The 24,020-nt window shown below is 46.5% G+C and overlaps 1 protein-coding gene across 8 annotated transcripts in view; it reads left to right on the plus strand.

The window, feature by feature from the left end:
* LOC140393873 (neuron navigator 1-like) overlaps positions 1–24,020 on the plus strand; it is a 970,643-nt gene that overhangs the window by 915,214 nt on the left and 31,409 nt on the right. For all 8 annotated transcript variants that reach the window (XM_072480430.1, XM_072480425.1, XM_072480424.1 and 5 more), the window contains 7 exons: positions 2,080–2,177; positions 7,306–7,401; positions 11,207–11,375; positions 16,757–16,992; positions 19,051–19,205; positions 21,981–22,052; positions 23,751–23,947. In XM_072480430.1, the coding sequence (XP_072336531.1) occupies positions 2,080–2,177; positions 7,306–7,401; positions 11,207–11,375; positions 16,757–16,992; positions 19,051–19,205; positions 21,981–22,052; positions 23,751–23,947 (1,023 nt within the window). The remainder of the gene's footprint in view (positions 1–2,079; positions 2,178–7,305; positions 7,402–11,206; positions 11,376–16,756; positions 16,993–19,050; positions 19,206–21,980; positions 22,053–23,750; positions 23,948–24,020) is intronic.

The following is a 24,020-nucleotide window of genomic DNA, read 5'->3' on the forward strand; positions in this document are numbered from 1 at the left end:
GGTAGCCAGCCCACATCTGGCACTGCTGACCTGACCCGTCCAATGCGGGGTTAGGTATCGCAATCCCCCCCCGCCCCCCCAACCAAACAGACTTCTGGAGTCAGGCCAGCTTTTCATGGATATGTGGTTTATGGAACCTCAGGGGAGCACCATTGTCTGGATTCAGGAATATTTTGAGAGATATGTTTTAATACAGAAATCTATTTTGAGAAAAATTGCTGCTCTTACCACCCTACTTATCTTATTTCACACCTCTCAATCTTGTCCCCAAAAAACTATCGACATTGAAAAATCAATGAAAGAAAAACTTCTAACCTCCATAAAGGTGTTAATCAATCAAAGTAAACACTTCAGCCTGTGAAAATGGGCCCCTGTTGAACTAATCCACAGTAAGACTTGGAGCTCATCCAAGCATTCATAATGAGACCATCTAGGAACAGTACCAACAGAAACAGAGGGCTTGACACCTGTTTCTCCAGATGGCATCATCATGAACACTTTTCTGAACTTACTTTGCTGGAGCATAGAGAGAAATACAGGTGGCAAAGATTGCCCACCTATATAAACCTGATTAATTTTACTCCTAATTAAATGAATGGATGAGTGATTTTGCAGGCTCTCTTACGGTTGTGTAATCTTTCCCGCTGAGGCAGCAAAAACAAATCTTGTTCTGGGATTTAATTTGTAAGGGCAATTCTGCCTTTTCCACTTCAGTCATTCAACAACTTGCTGAATGTTTAAGTGTTTACTATACAAAGTATAAGGCCCCTTAATTTTTGTGAAGTACTTTTACAACTGAAAATGTTTTGGATATGAAAGTTAGCATTTGTGTTAATCCTCATGCAGCAACGTTTCATGGAATATCTCTAACTTCATGTATCAAAAGTAATTTATGGTAATTGCTGATTTGTGAAAAAACACAGACCTCTTAACGTACCCAGTAAAAATGATGGGTCCTGAGTAACACAATGGGATTATCAATGTAGCTCATATGAAGAAAAAGACCAGCGCAGACTCCCCAATTAAACAATTATTCCTGTGCTCTAACATTCTGTGACTCTATTTTATGAATTTAATCATAGCCCACATTTGACATACACAGTTTCTTACAATATTAATAAACTGTGATAGATATGTTGGTATAAGTGAATAGAGTGCTGTCCAAAATAATTATACAGTGCAGGTGGAAATTTGCACCTCTGCAAAACAGCCAAGACATTTCATTTAAATTTGGCATGTCTTGGTGTGCCTCACTGCTATTTGCGGCACCAAAAACATTATACTTTTAGTGCCATGACCAATGACTTTTGCCAACTACTCCGTAACATTCTGGTTTTGATGAACGAGTCATTATGCTGTGTTTTTTGCATTCATAATTCTATCTTATTAAATACGTGAAAGGGGCAACAATGCAAAGCCAAACAACCCAGCCTTTCCTGGAACTGAATGTGCATGTGTGTGTAAAATTTACATTTCGTAACAGAAGGAGTGAAATATTTTCTTATTTTGATTTTAGGAGATGAAATAGTTGCGGATGTATAATTCACTTTGTTTGCAAATCTACTGTTCTGTAGTTTAAACAGCAAAACATTTCACCCCCATTGTCACACAATACATTATGGAACAATAAATGCTCACTTAAGCTCACTGACGAGTTTGCGGCAGTTTAAATTGGACAAAAAAGATTTGACCCGACCTATTTTTTGTTGTGAACTTTACCCTACAATTTATGTTTGCTCCCTCATGTCAGTACTGCAGCAGAAATTATATTTTACTGTTTAAAATAACCAGAATATTCGATCTTAAATAAAACCCGGCGCATATTCCATCCTAAGTAGTAATGGAATTTGAGATTTTTTAATGATATGTAGTCAGTTGCAGGCAATTAAAGTCCACTTTAAGAAATGTATTTCTTCTGTCTTTTAGTAGTTTTGTCATTTCTACAGCACAAATGTTTTCTTATCCCTACATTTTGAACAGATACATAACCGGTGTTGCATGAAAATGAAGGTAAAGCTTTGGTCCCCCTTGTTAAATTCAGTTTTGTCGTATTAATATCAGTTTCTCTTTCTGATTCAGATGTATCCCCGATGGATGGAGTGACGAGTTCCTCCCTCAAGGAAGAAAGAAATGTTCGAATTGTGGTCCTTCTGACTGAGGAGCAGATTTGCAACGAAGTAAGATGCATATTAATATAGGCATAGTTTGAGATCTGCTATATAATGAACAGAAATTACAAGGGTTTCCCAGGCCAAGATCATGACTAGCTGGGTCGTGGGGTTGAATTTCACGGCCACCTGCAGACTGGAAGACAGGGAGGTGGACCCGTAAATGAGGGCGCTGTGTCATTGGCCGTGTGCCCACTGCTGGTCCACTCACCACCACCCCTAACCCCACCACGCTTTTACATGCATCCAGGAGGCTTAAGGTGGGTTGCCCACTCATAGCCCTCTTGAAATGGGTGATAAATAATCAGGTAAGGGACTCATCTTGCCACTGCTCTAATTTAACTGTGGGAGAGACCTGTGCCCACCACATAGCCCAGCATATTTAACCCTACCTCTCAGTCTGGCTTCAATGAGGTCCGCGACGCATCTGAATATCCATGTCCATTGCTGAATTCCAAATCCTTGACCTACCTGCAGTACCAAGAGTGGCCACTACTCTTGCTTGGCATTACCAATGTGCAGGGCTGCCAGCTTCCAATTGGCCGGGAGCTCTTTGAGGTGGGATCTCCTCCTGGAGACGGCTGCATGACCCGCCTCATACTAATTAAAGGACTGTAACCGTCAGCGTATAATCCAGCCCAAGAGACAGGATGGTCTTTGGTTATGTGCTGAAGTAATTGAATGCATTACAGGTCGCAATGTGAGCACTATTATTTGACCTCTGTACCCCGGTTAAGAAACTGAGTTAGCGTTCATGCTCCCTACTGCTACCTCCAAGGCACACAAATTGATGTAACACGAGGACAGAACCAGGATCAACGGTTGTGACTCTTTGGCCCAAACTGTTTTTCAAAACTCTCCACCAGTACATGTCAGAAAATTATCCTGCCAATACTTCAGTGCATGCTGGTGGTGTGTAAATACTGGGAAAATGTACTCATCTGACTTAACTTCCACATAAAGTATTGTTACTTGATTGAAAAAGTGCATAATAGTTGGTGTCTGGGAAACTGTATCCTAACCAAGAGTTAGTATCGTTACATAAGGAGGAGGGCAGAAAAAGAAGAGTGGACCAAAAAGAACTCATTGCCCCCATCTCAATTTTCTTAGTGTTATTTACAGTAGAACCTTGATTCATCATTCTTTGATTCTCCATTATCTGAAAGGATTTTTCTGTACAATGGGAGACCAATTCAAATTGGGGATGGCAGAATTGTTTATTTGTTTCAGACTCTGGGCCTTCTGTGAACAAGATTAGTTGGCAGTACATGAGCTGAACAGGAGGCTGACCTTCCCCATCAGGCCTGGCCATAGCTGGCAAAAGAGCTCCCCTGTCAAGAATTAGTGTCCCCAGCTAGATAGAAAACAGCAATTTGTAGAATTAAATCCACTGCAGTGATTGGCTGTCTCTGCATCACTGGTCTTAAAAGTGCCTGAATTGCAGGACTGAACTGTTTAATACAGTGATCACTCATCCCTTTTATTGCAAGGATGAGGTTGATGTCTCTTAGCTCTGTGGTGGAGTCATTGGCTGCAATTACAGGCATCTACCTGGGGAAGCTAATCGGACAGTTGTTACAGCAAGGAGCCAAGTTTGCTGGTGGGAATAATGGAGATGGTGCGCTGTGAGAAAATATTAAAAAGGGACCATGTTCAGAGACCGTGTAAGCCAAATTTGTACAGCCTCTCCTCATAATTTAATCCTTTTAATTCCTGAAATAATTCTGATAAATCTACTTTCTAAGGCCGAAACATATTTCCTGAGGCACAGTGCGCAAAACTGAACAGGTACTCCAGACAGATCTTCCATTATCTTTTATGATTACTTTTTGTACCAGTGCATTAGCTTTTAGTGATTTTGCTGCACGGGCATTTTTGGCTCCACCATATTCTTTAGTCCCTAATTATTATGGATGTACTTTGATTCATCTTGCTTAAATTTACCCTTGTGACATTTACATATTCGGCCACAAATTAAAATTGAAAATTTAATTGAGCAAAAAACACCAAATGAGCTTTTATTTGGCTCCCAACCTTTCAAACCAGAAATATTTAAAAACACTACTGCAGCAGTCAAACACACTCTAACGTGGGCATTTTACTGTTACTGCATCAAATACCTATAATGCAACATACATGAAACTCCTACATTCATCACACCATGCTCTGCAAATCTCCGAGCACGCTCGGTACTTCATTCCTGAGAATGGCAGTGTTATGTCTCTCACACCTCCCACAGTGACTACACATTAAAGATGAAAATGAAATGAAATGAAAATCGCTTATTGTCACAAGTAGGCTTCAATGAAGTTACTGTGAAAAGCCCCTAGTCGCCACATTCCGGCACCTGTTCGGGGAGGCTGGTACGGCAATTGAACCGTGCTGCTGGCCTGCCTTGGTCTGCTTTCAAAGCCAGCGATTTAGCCCTGTGCCACTGCTGGCATGGGCCCACCAGCCCCACTCCCCAACCCCTATGGAAGATAATATATCCCCCCCCACACAACATCAATGCTCATGCCTCTCATATCTGCCACTTTTCTCTATTGATGGGAATTCCACGAGCTGACAGTGGGTTTTTTCCAATTAAGGGGTAATTTAGCGTGGCTAATCCACCTACCCTGCATTTCTTTGAGTTGTGGGGGTGAGACCCAAGCAGACACGTGGAGAATATGCAAACTCCACATGGACAGTGACCCGGGGCCGGTATTGAACCTGGGTCCTCGGGGCCATGATGCAACAGTGCTAACCACTGTGCTACCAGGCTACCTTTGGGCTGACAAAGTGTTGAGAGCCTGCCCACCTCATACATAATGTGGAGACAATCAGCAGGACCCCTGACCTTGGGGGGGAGGGGGGGGGGGTGCAGTAGTAGCTGAGATTTGTCATCCAGCATCTCTGAACCCAATGATAAGCCAGCTCATTGGCAGGACGCACTGAGCTATCTGTCAGGCAGGAAGCAGACATGTCGCTGAGGATGAGAGGAGCATTGCTCTGTCCTCAATACAAGTCATTATCATTCACCTGCATTGTGTGGCCAATTGCTTTAGCACCCTGCCTATGAATGTAGGCACCATCACAAGGACCTCCTGCAGGTACCACATTAGTGATTTGTTGTTAGACCCCCATGGTGGGAGAGCTCTTGACTCCCTAGACCTGGTCATCCCCAAACCAAGATGCTGTGAGGGCATCCCTAGCTCTGTGCCCCAGGCGGACCCTGGCCATCGCCCGAGGTCCTTCCTCCTCCTCCTCCCCATGTTGACCCTTACCACCTTCCTCGACCTCCTCCTCATCCGAGGAAATGTGGAGCACCTTCATCTCCTCCTGGTCCAGCTACTCACTCTGCTGCAATGCCAGGTTGTGCAGAGAGCACAGCAGACCACAGTGAAACAGGACACCCTCTAGGGACTGAATTGGAAGGCTCCCCCAGACTAGTCCAAGCACCAGAACTGCATCTTCAGCATGACTCTTGTTGTGGTGAGTCTCAGCGGGTGTTTGTGGCCTCCACACTGGCATCATCAGCCACCTCCTGAGGCGGTACCCTTTGTCCCCGAGGAGCTGTCCTTCCAGCCACTGCTCTCTCACAAAGCCAGCTGGGATCTGCAAGCACTGCAAGTTGTAACTACCATGCCGCTCCCCGGGAAACAGGCAGCAACCTGCATGATTCGCTTTACGTGATCACAGACAATAGGGACATTGAGGGAGTGGTATCCCTTGCGGTTCATAAACGGCACCCTCTGCCACCATGGAGACCACAGAGCACATGAGTGCAGTCAATGACATCCTGCACCTGGGGCATACCTCCTAAGCGGGCGAAGCCCATGGCTCTGGCATCCTGGCTCACCTGGTCCAGGTCCAAGTTGATATTTTTGTGGGGCCCTCACGAATAGCACATCTTTGATCTCACTTCTGCACTTGTTGCTGACCTGAAATGAGCCAATGGCATAGAAGTTCAGAGTGGCAGTAGCATTAAAAGCCACAGGCAATGGGTGACCTCCTAGTTCATGTGGTGACAACTTTTGCATCATCGCACAGATGTTTCACCATCCCTCGGGACAGTCTCTTCCGGTACTGCAACCAGTGATGCCCACAGCCTGTAAATGAGTAAAACAAAAAGAAAAAAATAGTTTGAGGTGAAAATATCAGTTTGAACACAAAAATACAGAGGCAGGATTCTCCGGCCTCCCAGTCATGTGTTGAGCGGCAGCGAGAGGTGGCGCCCCATTCACTGCTGGCAGGATTCTCTGTTCCCGTCACTGTCGATGGGAATTCCCATTGAAGCCACCGTTTGCCGCCGGGAAACCTACAGGCGGTGGTGTGCTGCCAGCGGGACCAGAGAATCCCGCCACCAGCAAGCGGCCAGAGAATTCCAGCCCAAGCGAATCCCAAATGTACATTACACTAATTTACCCAAAATGTTGGTTTTGCCGAATGAAAGTGATTGGGTTGTAAATAATGGTTTGGGGTGAGTATTTTGGTTTATTTTTTCATTTGATTTGGCTGAAACGTTCCCTCGTGGAAATTATTTTAATCAGTCGTTTGCTGATTCTTCTTTGTTTTTGTGTATGGCTCTGCACTGTGAAATAAATTCAAACCTTTTTGTTTGAACCTATTGCTGTTCACTGATTATTTTACAGTAGATCTAAGGATGAACTATGCAATACTGGTTTTAAGCAAAATCCTTTTTAACGGAATGAACTGGGCCTGACACATTTTCTAAAAATGAGATTTATCTCTATATGTGTTTTCTTCAACAAAGCAATCAATTTCTTTCTACATTTTAACTAAATAGGATTGACCTGAGTCTTGCTCTATCTGAGAATTGATGATGGTTTGGCTGATTGAAAAGCTTAGCTTGCAATCTCATCTTTTTCTTTAGTCCACAATATGATAGGCATGCTTGGTCTGTTATTGTTTATCTCTGAATTATACCGTTTCGTAAATCAACCCAAATGCGCAGGGATCATTGTTTAATTGATTACCAATTTTTCAACTGTCGGGAAATTCATGAATCAGAGCATTGGAAACATTTTCCAATTTTAGTTCCCTACCTATTTAAGCCCCACTTACAAAGCAAATGCATTTGTCAATATACTCTATACTACCAGGTACAACATTTTTTTTCTCTCTGTCCCAACAGACCACAAAGCAGCAAGAATTTTTCATTGGTTCTACCAAAGTAAATGGAACAACTGAGTGGACTATGTTAGATGGAGTTATCTGCCAACTATTTAAGGTATGTTTGTTTTGTTGTCCTATGTGATTACCTCCCTGCCTTGGATCCTGACAAAAATTGGTGCAACCGATGAAGTGTTCATTTACATAAAACCGACGAGGTGCAGATGCTAATTAAGGCTCCTGCCAGCGCCTTCTCAGAATCAACCAAGTTAGATGCCAAGGCTGGCTCACAGAGGCAGGTGCTGGGAGGAGAGAACAATAGCAGGAGGGCTGTTGGCCCAGGCTGGCAATGCAGCGTGTGTTTATTTAAAAATAAATGACGTACCTTTTTCTCAGCAGCCTCCGCAACCACTTTACAGCTATAGTAGCAACAGGAGATGTGGAAAACCAGAAATGTACCCAAAAGATTGCTGCTTGAACTCAGTTTAGTATATTCAAAGCAAAATAACACTTGGAAGTTGCCATTTTCAATTTGGCAGCAAGCCAGCTCCATGGGTGAAATCAAGCCTAGGAGACTGCTGCTCAAAATGCACCCCCAAAACCCAATTTTACCTCACAGCATGGGTGCGACATGGGACAATTTATCCATCACCCCCCACCAGTCTATTTTCTCCAGTTGATTCTGAGGTCACGGAGGAACATTCTTTTTCCAGTTTCTTCCCTCGAAGAAATGCACTCAAAATAAGCTTGTAACCTTTCTTCAGTATGCACCCTCCTCCCCACCCCAATTCCACTTAAACGGCTCTGAAATTTAATTATGTACCCCAATGCTTGTAATGGAACTGGTTTGGTGACAAAGTTAGACACAAGTTGCTGTATGGGATTATGATATGGAGATACCAGCGTTGGACTGGGGTGGGCACCGTAAGAACAAAGAACAAAGAAAAGTACAGCACAGGAACAGGCCCTTCGGCTCTCCAAGCCTGCGCCGACCATGCTGCCCACCTAAACTAAAATCTTCTACGCTCCCGGGGTCCGTATCCCTCTATTCCCATCCTATTCATGTATTTGTCAAGATGCCCCTTAAATGGCACTATCGGCCCTTCTTCCACCACCTCCTCCGGCAGCGAGCTCCAGGCACCCACTACCCTCTGTGTAAAAAAAACTTGCCTCGTACATCTCCTCTAAACCTTGCCCCTCGCACCTTAAACCTATGCCCCCTAGTAATTGACCCCTCTGACTATCCACTCTGTCTATGCCCCTCATAATTTTGTAGACCTCCATCAGGTTGCCCCTCAACCTCCGTCGTTCCAGTGAGAACAAACCGAGTTTATTCAACCTCTCGTCATAGCTAATGCCCTCCATGCCAGACAACACCCTGGTAAATCTCTTCTGCAACTTCTCTAAAACCTCCATATCCTTCTGGTAGTGTGGCAACCAGAATTGAACACCATATCCAAGTGTGGCCTAACTAAGGTTCTATACAGCTGCAACAGGACATGCCAAGCTGCAACATGACTTGCCAAAAGAAGTCTAACAACAGGGAGAGGCAGCACGGTGGCACAGTGATTAGTATTGCTGCTTCACGGCATCGAGGTCCCAGGTTTGATCCCGGCTCTGGATCACTGTCCATGTGGAGTTTGCACGTTCTCTCCGTGTTTGCGTGGGTTTCGCCCACAACCCAAAGATGTACAGGGTAGGTGGATTGGCCATGGTAAATTGCCCCTTAATTGGAACATGGAGCTCCTCAGTGCAGGAAATGCATGAAACGCGGCCTTGGCGTGGCGTTCCCCGCTGAGATATTCCGTTTGATCGAGCCAGGAATGACTCCTCTAATCCCCCCCAGAACGGACACTTTTGTTTTCATTAGATCGTGCCCCATATCTCAGCAAGGCTATAAATATATTCCATATCATGTGGCAAGGCACTTCAAAGATGTATAATCTGTGCTGAAAGATCTACCCCCACCTCTGTGCTAATTATCCTGTTGTGCCATTGGCACAAACCATACTGGTTTCAAGAATATTGCTCTGATTCGGGATGATTTTCTACAATCAGGATATTTTGCGTTTTTTCGGAGAGCCTGCCTCCTTTGTAAAATGATCCACCTACAGAGAGGGGTTTTTGCAGCATACTGTAACCGAAAAGGAGGGAATTTACATACATACATATATAGAAGATAGGAGCTTGAAGGGAAAAATTCCACACCAATTGATCCAATACTTTTATATTTAACCCCTCCCTCCCTTTTGCTAACTAGAGCAGAGCTGGATATTAGGGATGTAAAGCATTCCTTGAGCATAAAAAGTGACACATTTCCATCATTAGCACGGAATGTGACACAGCTGCCCATTTTTATAAAGAATGGGATGGATTTTGTAAGGATTGTGGTGGAAGCGTGGGGCATTCGATGGAAAGTTGCCAAAATTTGCATCATTACCTCTCGCAATCTGCCTGCAATGTTCAGTTGTTTGACGTGCGCAGATTAGCATGGGAATCCGAACATTGCTGTCTGTCACTCAGGTCCTGTCGGGATCTGGAGCACTCATCCTGACAAAGTAGAAAACTTAATTCCATAAATAAATTTAAGAGAGTTGCCCAGGTGTGATTTGTATATTGTGGACACTCCTAGAACCAGAAGCCACAAATCAGTGAGTATTTCAGCTTTCCCATTCCCCCATTGCTGTTGGACACCCCATAAAAAGGATACGCCTTATTTAGTCAGGTGTAATTGGGTTATTACCAGTGATGTAATTCGTAAAATTTGATGAACGACATCATTTGCCCTAAAAATGTAATTTAATATTTGTGGAGTGCTGTTAAATGATGTTACATATTTACTAGCCTTGTCCTGCCGCTTTCAACGTTTTGTGTAAGTACATCCCCAGGTCTCTCTGTTCCTGCACTTCCTTTAAAAGTGATTGATTTTGTTTTACAAAAATGAATGAAATGCATGAAATGAGACAGATGAAGAACCAAGCAAATGTGTACACATTGGGCGCGATTTAACAGAAATGAAACAAAGTTCCATGTTGAGTGCGTTTAGCCGGGCGTTTTTCAGCGCTCGCTGCGTCGAGAAAGACCATGCTATCGAACGAGACTCTGCTTCATTTCAGGGCCTCGGCAAGGAACGGCCTGCTCCGAAACCCCTCAACTCACAATTAACAGAGTCCTGGAGCCACCCCTCCCCCACCTCACCAGGGCAGGGCACCCCCAGGCCCAATCCCCAGCACAGGCAAAATGCCACCTTGGCACTGTCAACCAGGCACCCTGGTAGTGACACCTGAGTACCCTGGCAGTGCCAGGGTGGCATCCAGATGACACTGCAGCGTGCCAGTATGGCACTGCTATGGTGTCCAGCAGGCATTGGGTATGCCACCTTATCCAGAGCCCGAGCACGCAGGGGCCCCCGGTCACTCCGAGGCAGCCGCCCCACCCCACCAAGTCCCGATTTGCCTGGTCCCCGTTTGTGAACACCAGTTCTAACCAGCTGACGCTCGGAGTCGGCGAGGCACAGGGGTTAAATCCTACGCCTTGGGTAAATCTAGCGAGTGCATCTTAAAGTTATGCTTACTGCAACACTTCAGTGTGCTAATTGCCTGATTTGGTTCTCGCCCATTGTGGGTGGGATTTGCCTTACGAGATCCCGTTTGATCTCACGAGGCGTGGCAAGTTGAGTAAATCTCGCGAGAGGCCTGTCCCGGATTTATCGGTCGCGCCCCGAGTTGGGCGTGACGTGGCCGTTGGATCACTCCCATTGGACAGGAAATTTTTAAAAATAAATAAAATTAGTGCTCTATTTTTGTTTATATTATATATAACTATAATTACTATATACAGCAACATAGATGAAATTTTACAAAATGTAAACAAATATTCGGTAAAACGTGTCACCAACTTACCAAGCTGTACTTTTCTCCTAGGACTACATTACAAAGGTGGATCCAGTTTCATGTCTTGGATTGAGCACAGATGCCATCTGCAGCTATAGTGTCGATCATGTCAAACGAGTATTTGGAACTGATGCACCAGACATGCTGCCCTATAGATATATGGGGAAAGAATCCACGAGCTTCGCTGTAACTTTGAAAGGTCAGTGAATAGAAAAATAATGCAGTGGCCAGGATATTCTGGTCCCACCCGCAGCCAGGATCTTCTGGTCCTGCTGAAAGTCAATGGACTTTGGGTTCGTCTGCCGAATTTCCCACGGTGGGTCCTATCATGGCAGCGGCAGCAAATCCTGGCCAATATCTACAAACATTTAGCTTGAGCTTCTCCCATTTTGCGTTAACATATGTTTACTGTTAATTAATGAACAATTCAAGATTGTTGGCCTACTATCTTGGTTTTTGGAATCATGTTGCCGAATTCTCCGATTATTGCAATTCATTTTCTCCGCCGGCAGCGCACCCGCGGGTTTCACAGCGGTGTGGGGTGACTTCAATGGGAAATCCCATTGACAAGTGGCGGGACTACAGAATCCTACCGCCAGCGAATGGCACGACGCTGAGAAACACGGAGCTGGGGGAGTGGAAAATCCAGCCCTGTATGTCATAATGCAAGGGTTGTTTTTGAGCGGATGTATAGAGGAGGCTTTTTATTAATGTTGAGAATGGCTTATCAATGTCTCCCTATGTAAAAAGGAGTTACCCTGCCCCCACAGGCATTTTTATCCATTCACAAATTTTTTTTTTTTGAAGAGTGCATTCACTGGGTTTATTTTGAAACGTCGCAGCTCCACACAAAGCAGGTGCTCTTATTCTTCAGGGAAGATAAAATAGGATGGGTTGTAAGACGGACATCTATGGCATTCTCACCAGGCTGCTTTTCATTTTGTTTTAGCATATCTTCACACACTTACTTTTTTCCCTTTGGGGAATAGTGGAAGGACTCCCATGCTGACTATCAGCCTATTGAACTGCATTATGAACACCCCTACCACGGCTAATACATCGTGACGTTGGCCCTAAACCCAGAACTTCTGGTCCAGAGGTACCGATGCTGCCACTGTGCCACAAGACCTCCTTAGGGCTTTAATGAAATAACCTATCTGATCTCAAACCCCAAAACACCCCTCATTTATGTTTGAATATCAGTTGTTTTCTACTCATGGAGGGTGGGATCCTCCGGCCTCCCAGCCACGTGTTTCTCGGCAACGGGAGGCAGTGTGCCATTTGCTGGCAGTGGGATTCTCTGCTCTTGCTGGTGTCAATGGGAATTCCCATTAAAGTCAACCCATGCCAGGGAGGGTGTGCGCTGCCAGCGGGACCAGAGAATCACGCTGACATTAATGGCCAGAGAATTCGGGCTGAGATATCAGAAACTTGAAGTCTGCTGATGGCTATTCATTGTTTCTTGCGCCCATCTATCTGGAATTTGGTCACTTATTGATGGCCGTTGTGGTGTTCTTTGTGTTGCTTACACTCAGGATGGATTTGTAGTGTAAACAAAGACCACAAAAAGCTAAGTCAAATAACAAAGCTAATATGTGTTACACTACTTATCATACAGTTCAATCACTATTCCTAAAGCAAGCAATATTCTAACTGAGCTACAATTTACATTATACTAACACTTTTCTCATTCACAATATCTTAAATTGTTCTCTGCTCTGCTCCTAGTCTCTTTCCACTCTCCCAGAAGTCTGAGAGGCATTCGTTTGTAAGTCTACTCCTCAGCTCCATCTGGTGGTAGAATATAGTATCACATTAACTCTTAATGTACCAAACATTACGCATAATGTCACAACCGCTATGATGGATTTTGAGTTCCTCAATAGCAACAAACGTCTTAGCTTAGCCGCTATTGAAAAAGAGAAATTCAGGCCAATGTCTTGACAATATCTCTTTACAAAGTCTACACATCTCTGTTCAAAGAATAGTGGGCGGGATTCTCCACTCCAACGCCGAAGTGGCCGCGCCGTCGTGAACGGCGTTGAGGTTCACAACGGCGCGGAACGGCCCCGGTCCCGACCGATTCAGGCCCTGACAATGGGCCAGTAGGGGGGCCGCGTCATCTACACGCGCCAGGCCTTGTCGCCCGCGTAAAAGCGGCGCCACATAGATGATGCGGCCGGCGCTGCATAACGGACGTCATCCGCGCATGCGCGGGTTGGCCGGTGCCAACCCGCGCATGCGTGGTTGCCGTCCTCTCTAAGTCCGCCCCGCAAGAAGATGGGGGACGGATCTTGCGGGACCGCGGAAGGAAGGAGGTCCTCCTTCAGAGAGGACGGCCCGACGATCGGTGGGCACCGATCGCGGGCTACCCCACATTCCAGGTGAAGCCCGGTGCAGGATCCCCCCTCGCCCCCTCACAGGCCGCCCCCCCCCCCCCCCCCCAGCGTTCACGCACTGCCCACGACTGCAGCGACTAGGTGTGGACGGCGCCGGGGGGAACCCGCCGTTTTAGCCTGGCCGCTCGGCCCATCCGGGCCTCAGAATAGCGGGGGTGCCGTAGAATCGCCATTTTGGGTGTCTCCGGCGATTCCCCGGCCTGCGGCCCGCGAAACTCAACCGGGCCGTTCCCGCCGCTTGGGAGAATCGCGGGAGGGCGTCAGACCGGTGTCCCCGGAAATTCTGGCGGCCCAGGCGATTCTCCCAACCGGCATGGGAGTGGAGAATTGCGCCCAGTGACTTTCCCAACCCTGAGGATCCAGCATTTTTCTGCTTTAACCTCAGTGGCTCCGCCCTAAAAAGGAACAGCCCACCTTCTTCTCTAGGCCTTTGGAATCTCCTGGAATGTGTTCAAATATCCTGCAAAAAAGCAATTGGTAAATGGTAAACTTCACCGCTGTAGTTTGTGCATGCACCCCTTTAAAACACAACATCTGACATTTTATACTGTTGACTTGGGGATCCACCTTCTCGTCACCCACCAGCACCTCCCCTTCCAGCAAATGACAATCAATGTTAACAGTGCGGTAATAACCTTGGAAAATACTTGGGTGGCTCTCTCCCCATACCCATGATCTAAGTGTGCATTTCCAATTGTGCTACTGCGGCGCTGTATGAGGAAAGTCCCTTTTTGATGCAGAACATAATGACCGGGATTCTCCTTTCTGGGTGCTAAGTCCCCATGCTGGCGGGAAAACTGCATCGAACCACTCCGGCATCAACAACCCCCGAAAGTGCTGAAATCTCCACACTTCCGGGGGCTAGGTGGACGGCGGAGGGGTTGGCGTCGCTCCGACCGGTGCGGAAGGGACTGCGTGACTGAGTTCGCACATGCGCTGAAGGGCCGGCGTGATCTCGCGCATGTGCGGAACCGCCAGCGTGGTTCCGCACATGCGCAGACCGGACGGCGTATGCACAGGGGGATGTCTTCTCCGCACCGGCCATGGTGGAGCCCTACAGGGGCCAGCGCGGAAGGAAGGAGTGCCCCCACGGCACAGGCCCGCCCGCAGATTGGTGGGCCTCGATCGATGGCGAGGCCACCGTGGGGGCCCCCCCGGGGTCGGATCCCCCCGTATCCCCCCCGAGGACCGCCCCAGCCGACTTACCTGCCAGGTCCCGCCGTGTGGGACCATGTCTAACTCACGCCGGTGGAACTGGCCAAGAACGGACGGCCGCTCGGCCCATCGGGGCCCAGAGAATTGCAGGGGGGGCGCTTCCAACGGCCCCCGACCAGCATGGCGTGAACCCCGCTCCCGCCTAAAAACCGGCGACGGAGAAGACAGCATCCCGCGTCGGAGCAGTGGGGCAGGATTTGTGCCACCCCCCCCCCCCCCCTGGAGACTCTCCGATCCGGCAGGGTCGGATAATCCCGCTGAATTTGTTTTTACTGAAGTCTGGAACTGCAAACTTTGGAATCTGGGGCGGGATTCACTCCGACCCCCCCCCGCCGGGTGGGAGAATCGCCGGGGGTCGGCGTGAATCACGCCCCCGCCGTCCTCCCAATTCTCCCGCCCCCCAAAAACCAGGGTGGCGTGAGTCGCGCCGCCAGCCTCGGAGAATGGCGGGGTCCAGCGCCACTCAATGGGCCCCGTGGCTGTCCGGATACTCCGGCCCGCGATGGACCGAAGTCCCGCCCGTTCTATGTCGGTCCCGCCGACGTAAATTGGAATTGGTCCCTTACCGGCGGGACATGGTGGCCGCTGGCGGGCTGCGGGGTTCATGGGGGGTCGCGGGAATCTGGCCCCGGGAGGTGCCCCCACGGTGGCCTGGACCGCGGTCAGGGCCCACCGAACCTGGTGCGGGCCTGTACCGTGGGGGCACTCTATTCCTTCCGCACCGGAGGCCGTGATCATCCGTCATTCCCGGTGCGAAAGTGACTTCATATGCACATGCGCGGGGATGACGCGCTCCCGCGCATGCGCTGACTCGTGCCGGCCAGCGGAGGCCCTTTGCTGCCGGTTAGCGAGGCGCCAGGCCCCTATCCCGCCAGCTGGTGGGGCGCCAACCACTCCGGGGCAGGCCTAGCCCCTGAAGCTGCGGAGGATTCCTCACCTTTGGGGCGGCCCGACGCCAGAGTGGTTCATGCCACTCTGTCCCGCCGGGACCCCCTGACCTGCCAGGTACGGGAGAATCCCGCCCTTGATTGTATCAGCCTTGTAACATTATTAACAAAATATGTATTAGGTAAGTGCAGGATGAACATGACCTTTGCTCTGAAGCTAGGGGCACAGAAACACACAGGTCTGTTAGATACAAGACAGTGGTTACAAACGTATGTTGCTCGGGTGGGCGTGTTCCACACCCAAAAGTGCATTAAATTGCGTGACAAGACATAAGGCGCACGTCTCAATGTTATTGCACGATTATGCAATATTACCGTCAACAAGCGTGCGGTACAGCTGGAAGAGTGCCCACTGACAATCAAGCAGGCAATTTAGCCCATTAAAGGGACCAATTGGAAGGAATTTTACGAGACCCGTCTGCTTTTACGGTCGGCCCTGGAATGTAATTTCATGTCAGCTGGACAATTAACAGGCCACCAGTGTGAAATGCATGCTGGGGCAGGTTCTGCTGAAGGGCCGAATGATCAGGCAGCATTTCCGTTTGAGCTTCCACCTCAATCCAGGGTGGGATGAAATGTCAGGGCTGAGCTAAAACCAAGAAGGTGTCTGGGGACTGAGGTTTGTGTTTGAGTGCGCTGCCTAGACACTCTTTGCATAGTTTTTCCGTCGCAACCTATTTCTTACAGGTCAGCAACTCCCAGAGACAGCTCTGCAATGGCTGCTCCCCTGAGTGTGCATATTAGAAGCGCCATCACACACCCTTCCATTTCTTGTCTTCTGCTGTCTTCCCGCCCTCTCCAGTAATACTGAGCTGGCCCCGGTGCACGTCTCACACTGGCTGCAGGTTAAATACCAAGGCCCGGCCAAGCTTGCGCACCCGATGGATGAAAAATTCAAGCCAATGCGTTGTTAGCAGATGTTTGCGATTTTCTTTCCTTAGAGGGTTTTCCTTCTGCATTGTACAATATTGGAAATAAGCAGCTTAATTGGAGAATTAACCACAGTGATTCCCTTGCAGGATTGAAGGAGAAAAGTGTGGACAGTTTGGTTTTTGAGACCCTGATTCCTAAACCGATGATGCAGCATTACATCAGTCTCCTGCTTAAACATCGAAGGCTTATTTTGTCAGGGCCCAGTGGGACTGGCAAGTCCTATCTATCAATTCGCTTGGCTGAATACTTGGTTCAGAGATCAGGACGAGAGGTCACAGATGAAATCATTGTAACATTCAATATGGATACACATTCCTGCAAGGTAATTTTTAGAAGGTATTGCATGCTGATTGTCGAATCTCCTTTGCAGTGTGTGCGTTGTTACAAGCAGCAAAAAAATGAAGGGGCTTGCAATTTTAAATTAGCACCTCACAACATGCAGAATTGTTTTTCTTTGTATGCGCTGAATTACAACTTGTCTATGTCTGTTGAATAGACAAGGCCCCATTATATGCATCACATAGAAAGATTTCTGTATTCTATCGTTTTTTAGATGGCGGCTTTATTAAACAAGAGAATGTGATTTAAAGATTGACTCAAGTCAGCTGTATTTTCAAAAGAGGTCTTTTAAGCCAAATACACAATGAACAGTTTATAAGCAACACGAACTTCAGAAACTCAAATCCTGCTCTGCCAAAAGATGAAGCAGGACTTCCTGAACACTGGCTGATTACACCCATGACTCCAATGGAATTCCCTCAGGCTTTGTCCAATAAAACTGGGAGGTTCCCTGGGCAAGATTCGCCTGCCAGTTGGGCAGAGGACATTGCAGCATCTGACAGTTGTTGGGACACAATGCCAACTGGGCTGGCCAAAGAAGTACAGAACAATCAGTGATTTGCCAAATTTTAGGAAGATACTTTCCTTAAGGCAACCAGTTATTTGCTGATTGGCTGCCAAGATGCCAGCCTACCTCCTTCTTTGACATTACTTCCAAAAGGGGGAGTGATACAAAAGTATCATTGCCCCTGAGACTTCAAGAAGAAGGCAAATGCCCAGTGTAAATGGGCTTAACCCCTGCCAGCCACACTTCAAGAACATTTTTCATCCTGGGTGTGATGAAGCTTGCGTGAGAGTTGACAAGTTTTACTGGGGACTTTAGTTCTCTTACCTCATACAGTGGAATTGTCCAAAAGGGGCTCCAAGCATTCTTTGCCATATAATGATTCCTTAGAGAACAAATTCAAAAAGTATTGAAAGGAACTGCTGAGCATTTAGGATTTCATCTTATTTTGAAATAATTTATATACTGAGTACCTCACGTAATATACTATTTGGGCCTCTTGTGTGTTTCTGCTTCTGTGTAATTATCTTGTAAATAAATCAGTTCAGTTATGGTCTGACAGTGGAGACAGAATGTGGTCAGAGAATAGTCTCTGGTGTATAGTACTGTGAAAAAGGTAATTGTTAATATTGTGGCATGGTGCACAATTCACATGGTGCATTCTATCCGAATCACGTCACTAAGTGCACAAGAGACATGGAGCTGTGTATGGAAACTGCTTTTCACTGTGAGCATGAGTTAAAGGGATTGGCAGACAGCCCAAATTGTCAGTGATTGTTAACTCCGTAGAGCCGTTGGCAGATGGAATAATCAAACTTCATTGCACCCAAACTTTTATTTGTGGAGAAAATAGTCTGAGCCTCTTTTCTCCAGGCGACCTTACATATGTCTTTAATATTATGAAAGGGTTTGAAGCGCAACTGTAGCGATGATGCTTACTGGGGAGACCTAAATCAAAGGCCATATACAACCAAATTATCTACAAAGAAGTAGAATTTGAAACAAGGGATAATTGAGGCAAGTAGATTAGATGCATTTAAGGACAAGTTGATTAACAGATAAAGGAGAAAAAACTATACTGATCAAGTTGGATAAGAAAGGGGAAGAAGCCTGTGTGGAACATAAATACAGTATAGATGAGCTGGGCCAAACGGCCAGTTTGATGCTGTAAATTCTATGTAATTATATAGAGTTGAGCAGAAAGACATCATCATGCTGTGAGTTTAACCGATGTGAATATTATTGTACAAATGTTAATGCCTGACCCTCATTTCAATGGGGTTTAGTTAAAATAACAAATAAAGGACTCTTTAAGAACTGATGTGTTGGTGGTGCTCTAATATTTCAAGCCTCACAGAACATTGGCGTCAACTGTTTAAAGAGAGATGGTATAGCAGAAGCAAATAAGTTCTAATGAACTTTAGATAATATTTACTGAGCAAAATTTCATTACATCTCCATTCAACAATGTTTTTATGATGAAGGAAGTCTAAAATGGTAGTTCAGTTTTCATGTGTGTATGTATTTCCCCTGTAGGATCTGCAGCTGTACCTTTCTAATCTCGCCAATCAAATTGACAGAGAAACCAGCACAGGGAATGTACCATTGGTAATAGTACTTGATGACCTCAGTGAGCCTGGCTCTCTAAGTGAACTTGTCAATGGTGCCCTTACATGCAAATATCATAAATGGTTAGTTGTACTTTTAAAAAAATAATTAACTGCATGCTGTTTAAAGCAAAATGGAATTAATATAAGTTTTTTATGAGTAGAAATACATCGAATGCTTATGGTAAGATTGGCATTTAACGGGATATTGAGAAAATCAAAAGTCCCATGAGAACAAGATGGGTTAAATTCAGTTTGGGGCTTAAGTAACTTGCAATACTGTCATAAGAGTATCAATGTACACAGCTTTTGGGAACCATGTACTTTCTTTCATCACCTCTCCAGCAAAAAAGTAAAATACCTAAACGATGTGCACAAAAATACCATTATTCTACACAGGGTTTCAGTAATTACAGTAATAAAGAAGCTTTAGTGCTTTAAAAAGTACTGAGAAATGTATTAAGGCAGTCTCGTCTCTGTACTTGCTCTGTTATGCTAAGATTCTTTTTGGCCTTGTGATACATGGGCCCCAAAACATCATGGAGCAGCAATCGCTGACAGTTTGCCACACCCCTCCTACTTTTCTCTGCCAAATTGGAACTCTGCATTGCTGGCCAAGATTCTCAACCCCAGCTTCACCAGAATGGCCGCGGGTGCTTGAAATGAAGTAACTTCTTCGCAGTGCTGGACTGTCGAGCAGAAGCAAACCATGCCCTGTTTTTATGCCACCAGCTGTCGTACTCTGGTTAGAAAAGAGTTTAAATGCCCTGGAGCTATTTTTCAAAGCTACGGAGGGGCGATAAGTGTATATGAGGATAGGTTGGCTCAGGAGGTAAGGGAGTAGGATGGCAGATGGTTGAGGTTGGTTGAGTGTCAGGTGGGCGAGATGATAAGGTGTCAGGTGGGTAGGGTGGCAGATAGGTAGAGCTGCAGGTGGGTAGGGTGGAAGGTGGATAGGATGGCAGGTGGATAGAATGGCAGGTGGGTGATATGGCCATGGTGACAAATGGGTAGGATGATGGTGATAGGTGGGCAAGGTAGAAAGTGGGTCAGAGGGATAGTTGGATTGGGAAAGGTTGTCAGATAGGGGCGAATCAGTTCAGCTGGGGTGTTGGGTTGGTTGAGGAGTCAGTTGATGAGGTCAGGGGGGTAGTTGGCTGGTGGGGGTTAGGTCGAGTTGGGAAGAGAGGAATGTCAAAGAGGAGATGGGGATTAGGGTGGAGTTGTGGGGGGGCGGGTTCAGTGTGAGTGATTGAGGGGTCAGTTGTATAGTGACCCAGGAGTTGGACCAGATTTTTCTCTAACATTTTGTGGGAAACTATTCAGTTAAATAAGTCGGAACCTTATGAAGTCTTCAACATCAGGGTTGGGATTCTCCTACTGGGTCGGAGAATCGCCGGGGGGCGTCGTGAATCCTGCCCCCGCCGGCCGCCGAATTCGCCGGCACAGAAAATTCGGTGGGGGCGGAAATCACGCCGGCCGGCGGGACCCCCGCCGGCGATTTACCGGCCCGTGATGGGCCGAAGTCCCGCTGCTGTCATGCCAGTCCTGTCGGCATGAACCAAACCACCTCCCTTCCCGGCGGGACTGGCGGCGCGGACAGGCTCTGGGGTCCTGGAGGGGGCGCAGGGCGATCTGGCCCCGGGAGGTGCCTCCACGGTGGCCTGGCCCACGATCGGGGCCCACCGATGGCCGATGCGGAAGTGACCCCCCCCCCCCTGCGCATGTGCAGGGATGACATCAGCAGCCGTTGACGCTCCCGCGCAAGGGCGGACTTCCGCCGACTGGCGAAGTCCCTTCGGTCCCGGCTGGCGTGGCGCCAAAGGCCTTTCCCGCCGGCCGGCGGCGCGCCAACCACTCCGGCACGGGCCTAGCCCCTCAAGGTGAGGGCTTAGCCCCTAAAGGTGCGGAGAAATCCGCACCTTTGGTATGGCCCGATGCCGGAGTGGTTCCCGCCACTCCAGCCCGCCGGGACCACCCGCTCCGCCAGGTAGGGGAGAATCTTGGCCCAGATCAAAGTTGGAAATCTTTTTAAAGGATTCTGGGGATCTGGGGAATCTCCCATTGGAAGTTGAAAATTCCTTGATAACTCCCATTGAGTCCTTGTGTTGGAACTTCCAAGGTGTCCCATAACACATCTGCTAGAATATATCACTTGCGCAAATAATTTTCTCTTTGTTTCAATATCAATTTTTGTCTGATCTTCCCCCTCCCCTCCAAGGATCACTGGCATCGGGGCCCTCCCAACGGGTCTCCTGTTGGGCCTCACCCACATCCTGCCAGTCGGCGGAAGTCCGCCCTTGCGCGGGAGCGTCAACGGCTGCTGATGTCATCCCTGCATCAGCCACCCTCCCCTCTCACCCACCCCCACCCCCCAATCGCCAGCACCAACCTGGCACTGCCTCCTGGCACCCTTGCCATTCTCGACCACCCTCTGGCTCCAATGTCCTCCAGGCACCATGCCAATGTGCTCATTTTAGTGAGAATTCCTGCCAGCTCCAGCTCACCGGCGGGGGTCCTCTGGGACTGTGGTGGCATTTACACTTTTACTGCTGATTTCAAACAAGTGGAAAACAAGCTTCCTTATTCAATGATGGTAGATATTTATAAAATTGTAATCTGTGGACCTTGCTTGACATATTATGAAGAGTATCTTGTACAAACTTTGTCATTAACATGAAGTGATTTTTCTGAGGTTGTTTCTAGTTTAAGGTCCTATAGATTTTAAAATGTACTTCAAAGTTAAGTACATTCTGAAATACAAAAGTGATTTCCAGCTGTCAAGTGTAAAAAGTGACTTAGACATTGACCCTTGTATTATCTTTGGTTTCAATATATTTTTTATTTCTTGCCCTACAGCCCATATGTAATTGGAACCACCAACCAACCTGTCAAAACAACACCGAACCATGGCCTTCATCTCAGTTTTAGGTAAAGTACAGATCTATATATGAAGAAATTAGTATATCTGTAATCATACCTTTGATTAATGTGAGATTAGTCTAATTGTCATGGGAGGGATGGACTTCTCTTGTGCAAATAAATACACAGAATAAGTTTTAAACTAATTTAGCCCAAACCTTTCACTAATGCAGTAACGGTAGAAGGGTAAAATGCTGGAAATCTGAAATCGAAGTGAACCAAACTGGCCAGCCAGGATCTGAAACTGAAATAGCAGGTTAATACTTTGGTCTAAGATCGCTGAAATAGCCTACACCAAAAAATCTATATTAATTATTATCACTTTCTGTGCTTTTTCTTCTTTTTATTTCTCTTGAGGATTTTTCTGTATCCAACAGAGTAATTTGATTTTTATGCACAGTTGTCTTTATCTGGAACTAAGGACTCAAAATGTCCAGGGCTAAAGAGAAGGCAGGAATTTAACGTGTGACCCAACTAATTTAGAATTCACCACATCCCCAGTCTCAGGAGCGCTGGCCTTCTAAATTCCACGATCTCAGAGTTGTGTTGGATCTTTTGCTCACGCCCTGTTAAACAAGCCTTACATCTGGGTTATCCCAAGGAAAATGGCCCATAACACCTGCCCTGAAACTCAGCCGAAGACGTGTCTGAAGAGGATCGATTTCATTTCTAGACATGCTCACTTGGTCCATCAGAAGAAGATGATGAAAAGAGGACGGTCTTCTTCAGAACCTCACCATGCTGTTGGAGCGATAGAGTGCTGCTGAAATATTCTTGGCCAGCGGTCCGAGCAGCTGCCACTAATGCACCTAACCTGGCCATCCAAGTGACTACACCCCTGGTGCATTGGGGCACGATTTCTGTCTTGGACCAGATGGAGGTTCTGTTCAGTTGCAATTGCACGAACATATCCCTTAAGGATTTCAAGGCTGTAATGCTGTGATTTGTCCTTCAAAACCCATTATGTTGTGCATGTTTTAATTTGTAATGGAAGACAATGTTTTGAGCATTCGAGACAGTGGTATTTTCCCTGGACTAGTAATCCAGGGACCCAGGATAATCCTCTGGGGACAATCATTTGAATCCCACCCTGCCAGATAGCGAAATTTGAATTCAATTATTAAAAATCTAGAATTAAAGTCAAATGGTGACCATACCATTGTTCAATGTCATAAAAACCCATCTAATTCACTAATGTCCTTCAGGGAAGGAAATATTTTGTTCTTACATGTAAAATTTCAGATCCACAGAAATGTGGTGGACTCTTTAATGCCCTCAGGGATGGGCAATAAATGCTGACCCAGCCAGTGACATGTGCAGGCCATGAACAAATAAAAAGGAATTCAAGTTAAAATTTTGTAAAGATTTGTTTAAGAAACTTAAAGAAAGGACAAACTGAAAAATTAACAGATTGATCTCAATACAGATAAAGTATATTTGCGCTCTGCTGTATTTATAACAGAATGAGATAGTTAGGATCCATTGAATTAATTATACCTTTTTCAGATGAACTGCAATAATTGCAGAAGATCTGTTGATGAACTGAAGATGTGGAATTGGGAGAGCAGTGTCCATTCCTTCATGAATTAAATAATGCTAGTAGTTCCCTCTTGAGATTACAAACTGATCAGACTGTCATTTTCTGCAGTACTTTCTCGATCTGCCAGTGGAAATTATGGAATAACAATGCATAATATTGATTTCCAGGCTGGTACCATTTTCTAACAATGCAGAGCCTGCTAATGGATTCCTAAGCCGCTATTTACAACGGAAGCTGATTGAATCAGAGAATGATGCAAACGCGAACAATAATGAAATCCTCAATGTTCTTAACTGGGTTCCCAAGTTATGGTACCATCTCCACACATTTCTGGAAATGTACAGTACTTCTGACTTCCTCATTGGTAGGTGCTGTTTCTTCGATGGCAATTGTGACCGTTTGTTACCCTTCAATAGGCAGCTCTTTAATACGTTGTC

Source organism: Scyliorhinus torazame, chromosome 17, assembly GCF_047496885.1.
Source record: "Scyliorhinus torazame isolate Kashiwa2021f chromosome 17, sScyTor2.1, whole genome shotgun sequence".
NCBI lineage: Eukaryota > Metazoa > Chordata > Chondrichthyes > Carcharhiniformes > Scyliorhinidae > Scyliorhinus > Scyliorhinus torazame.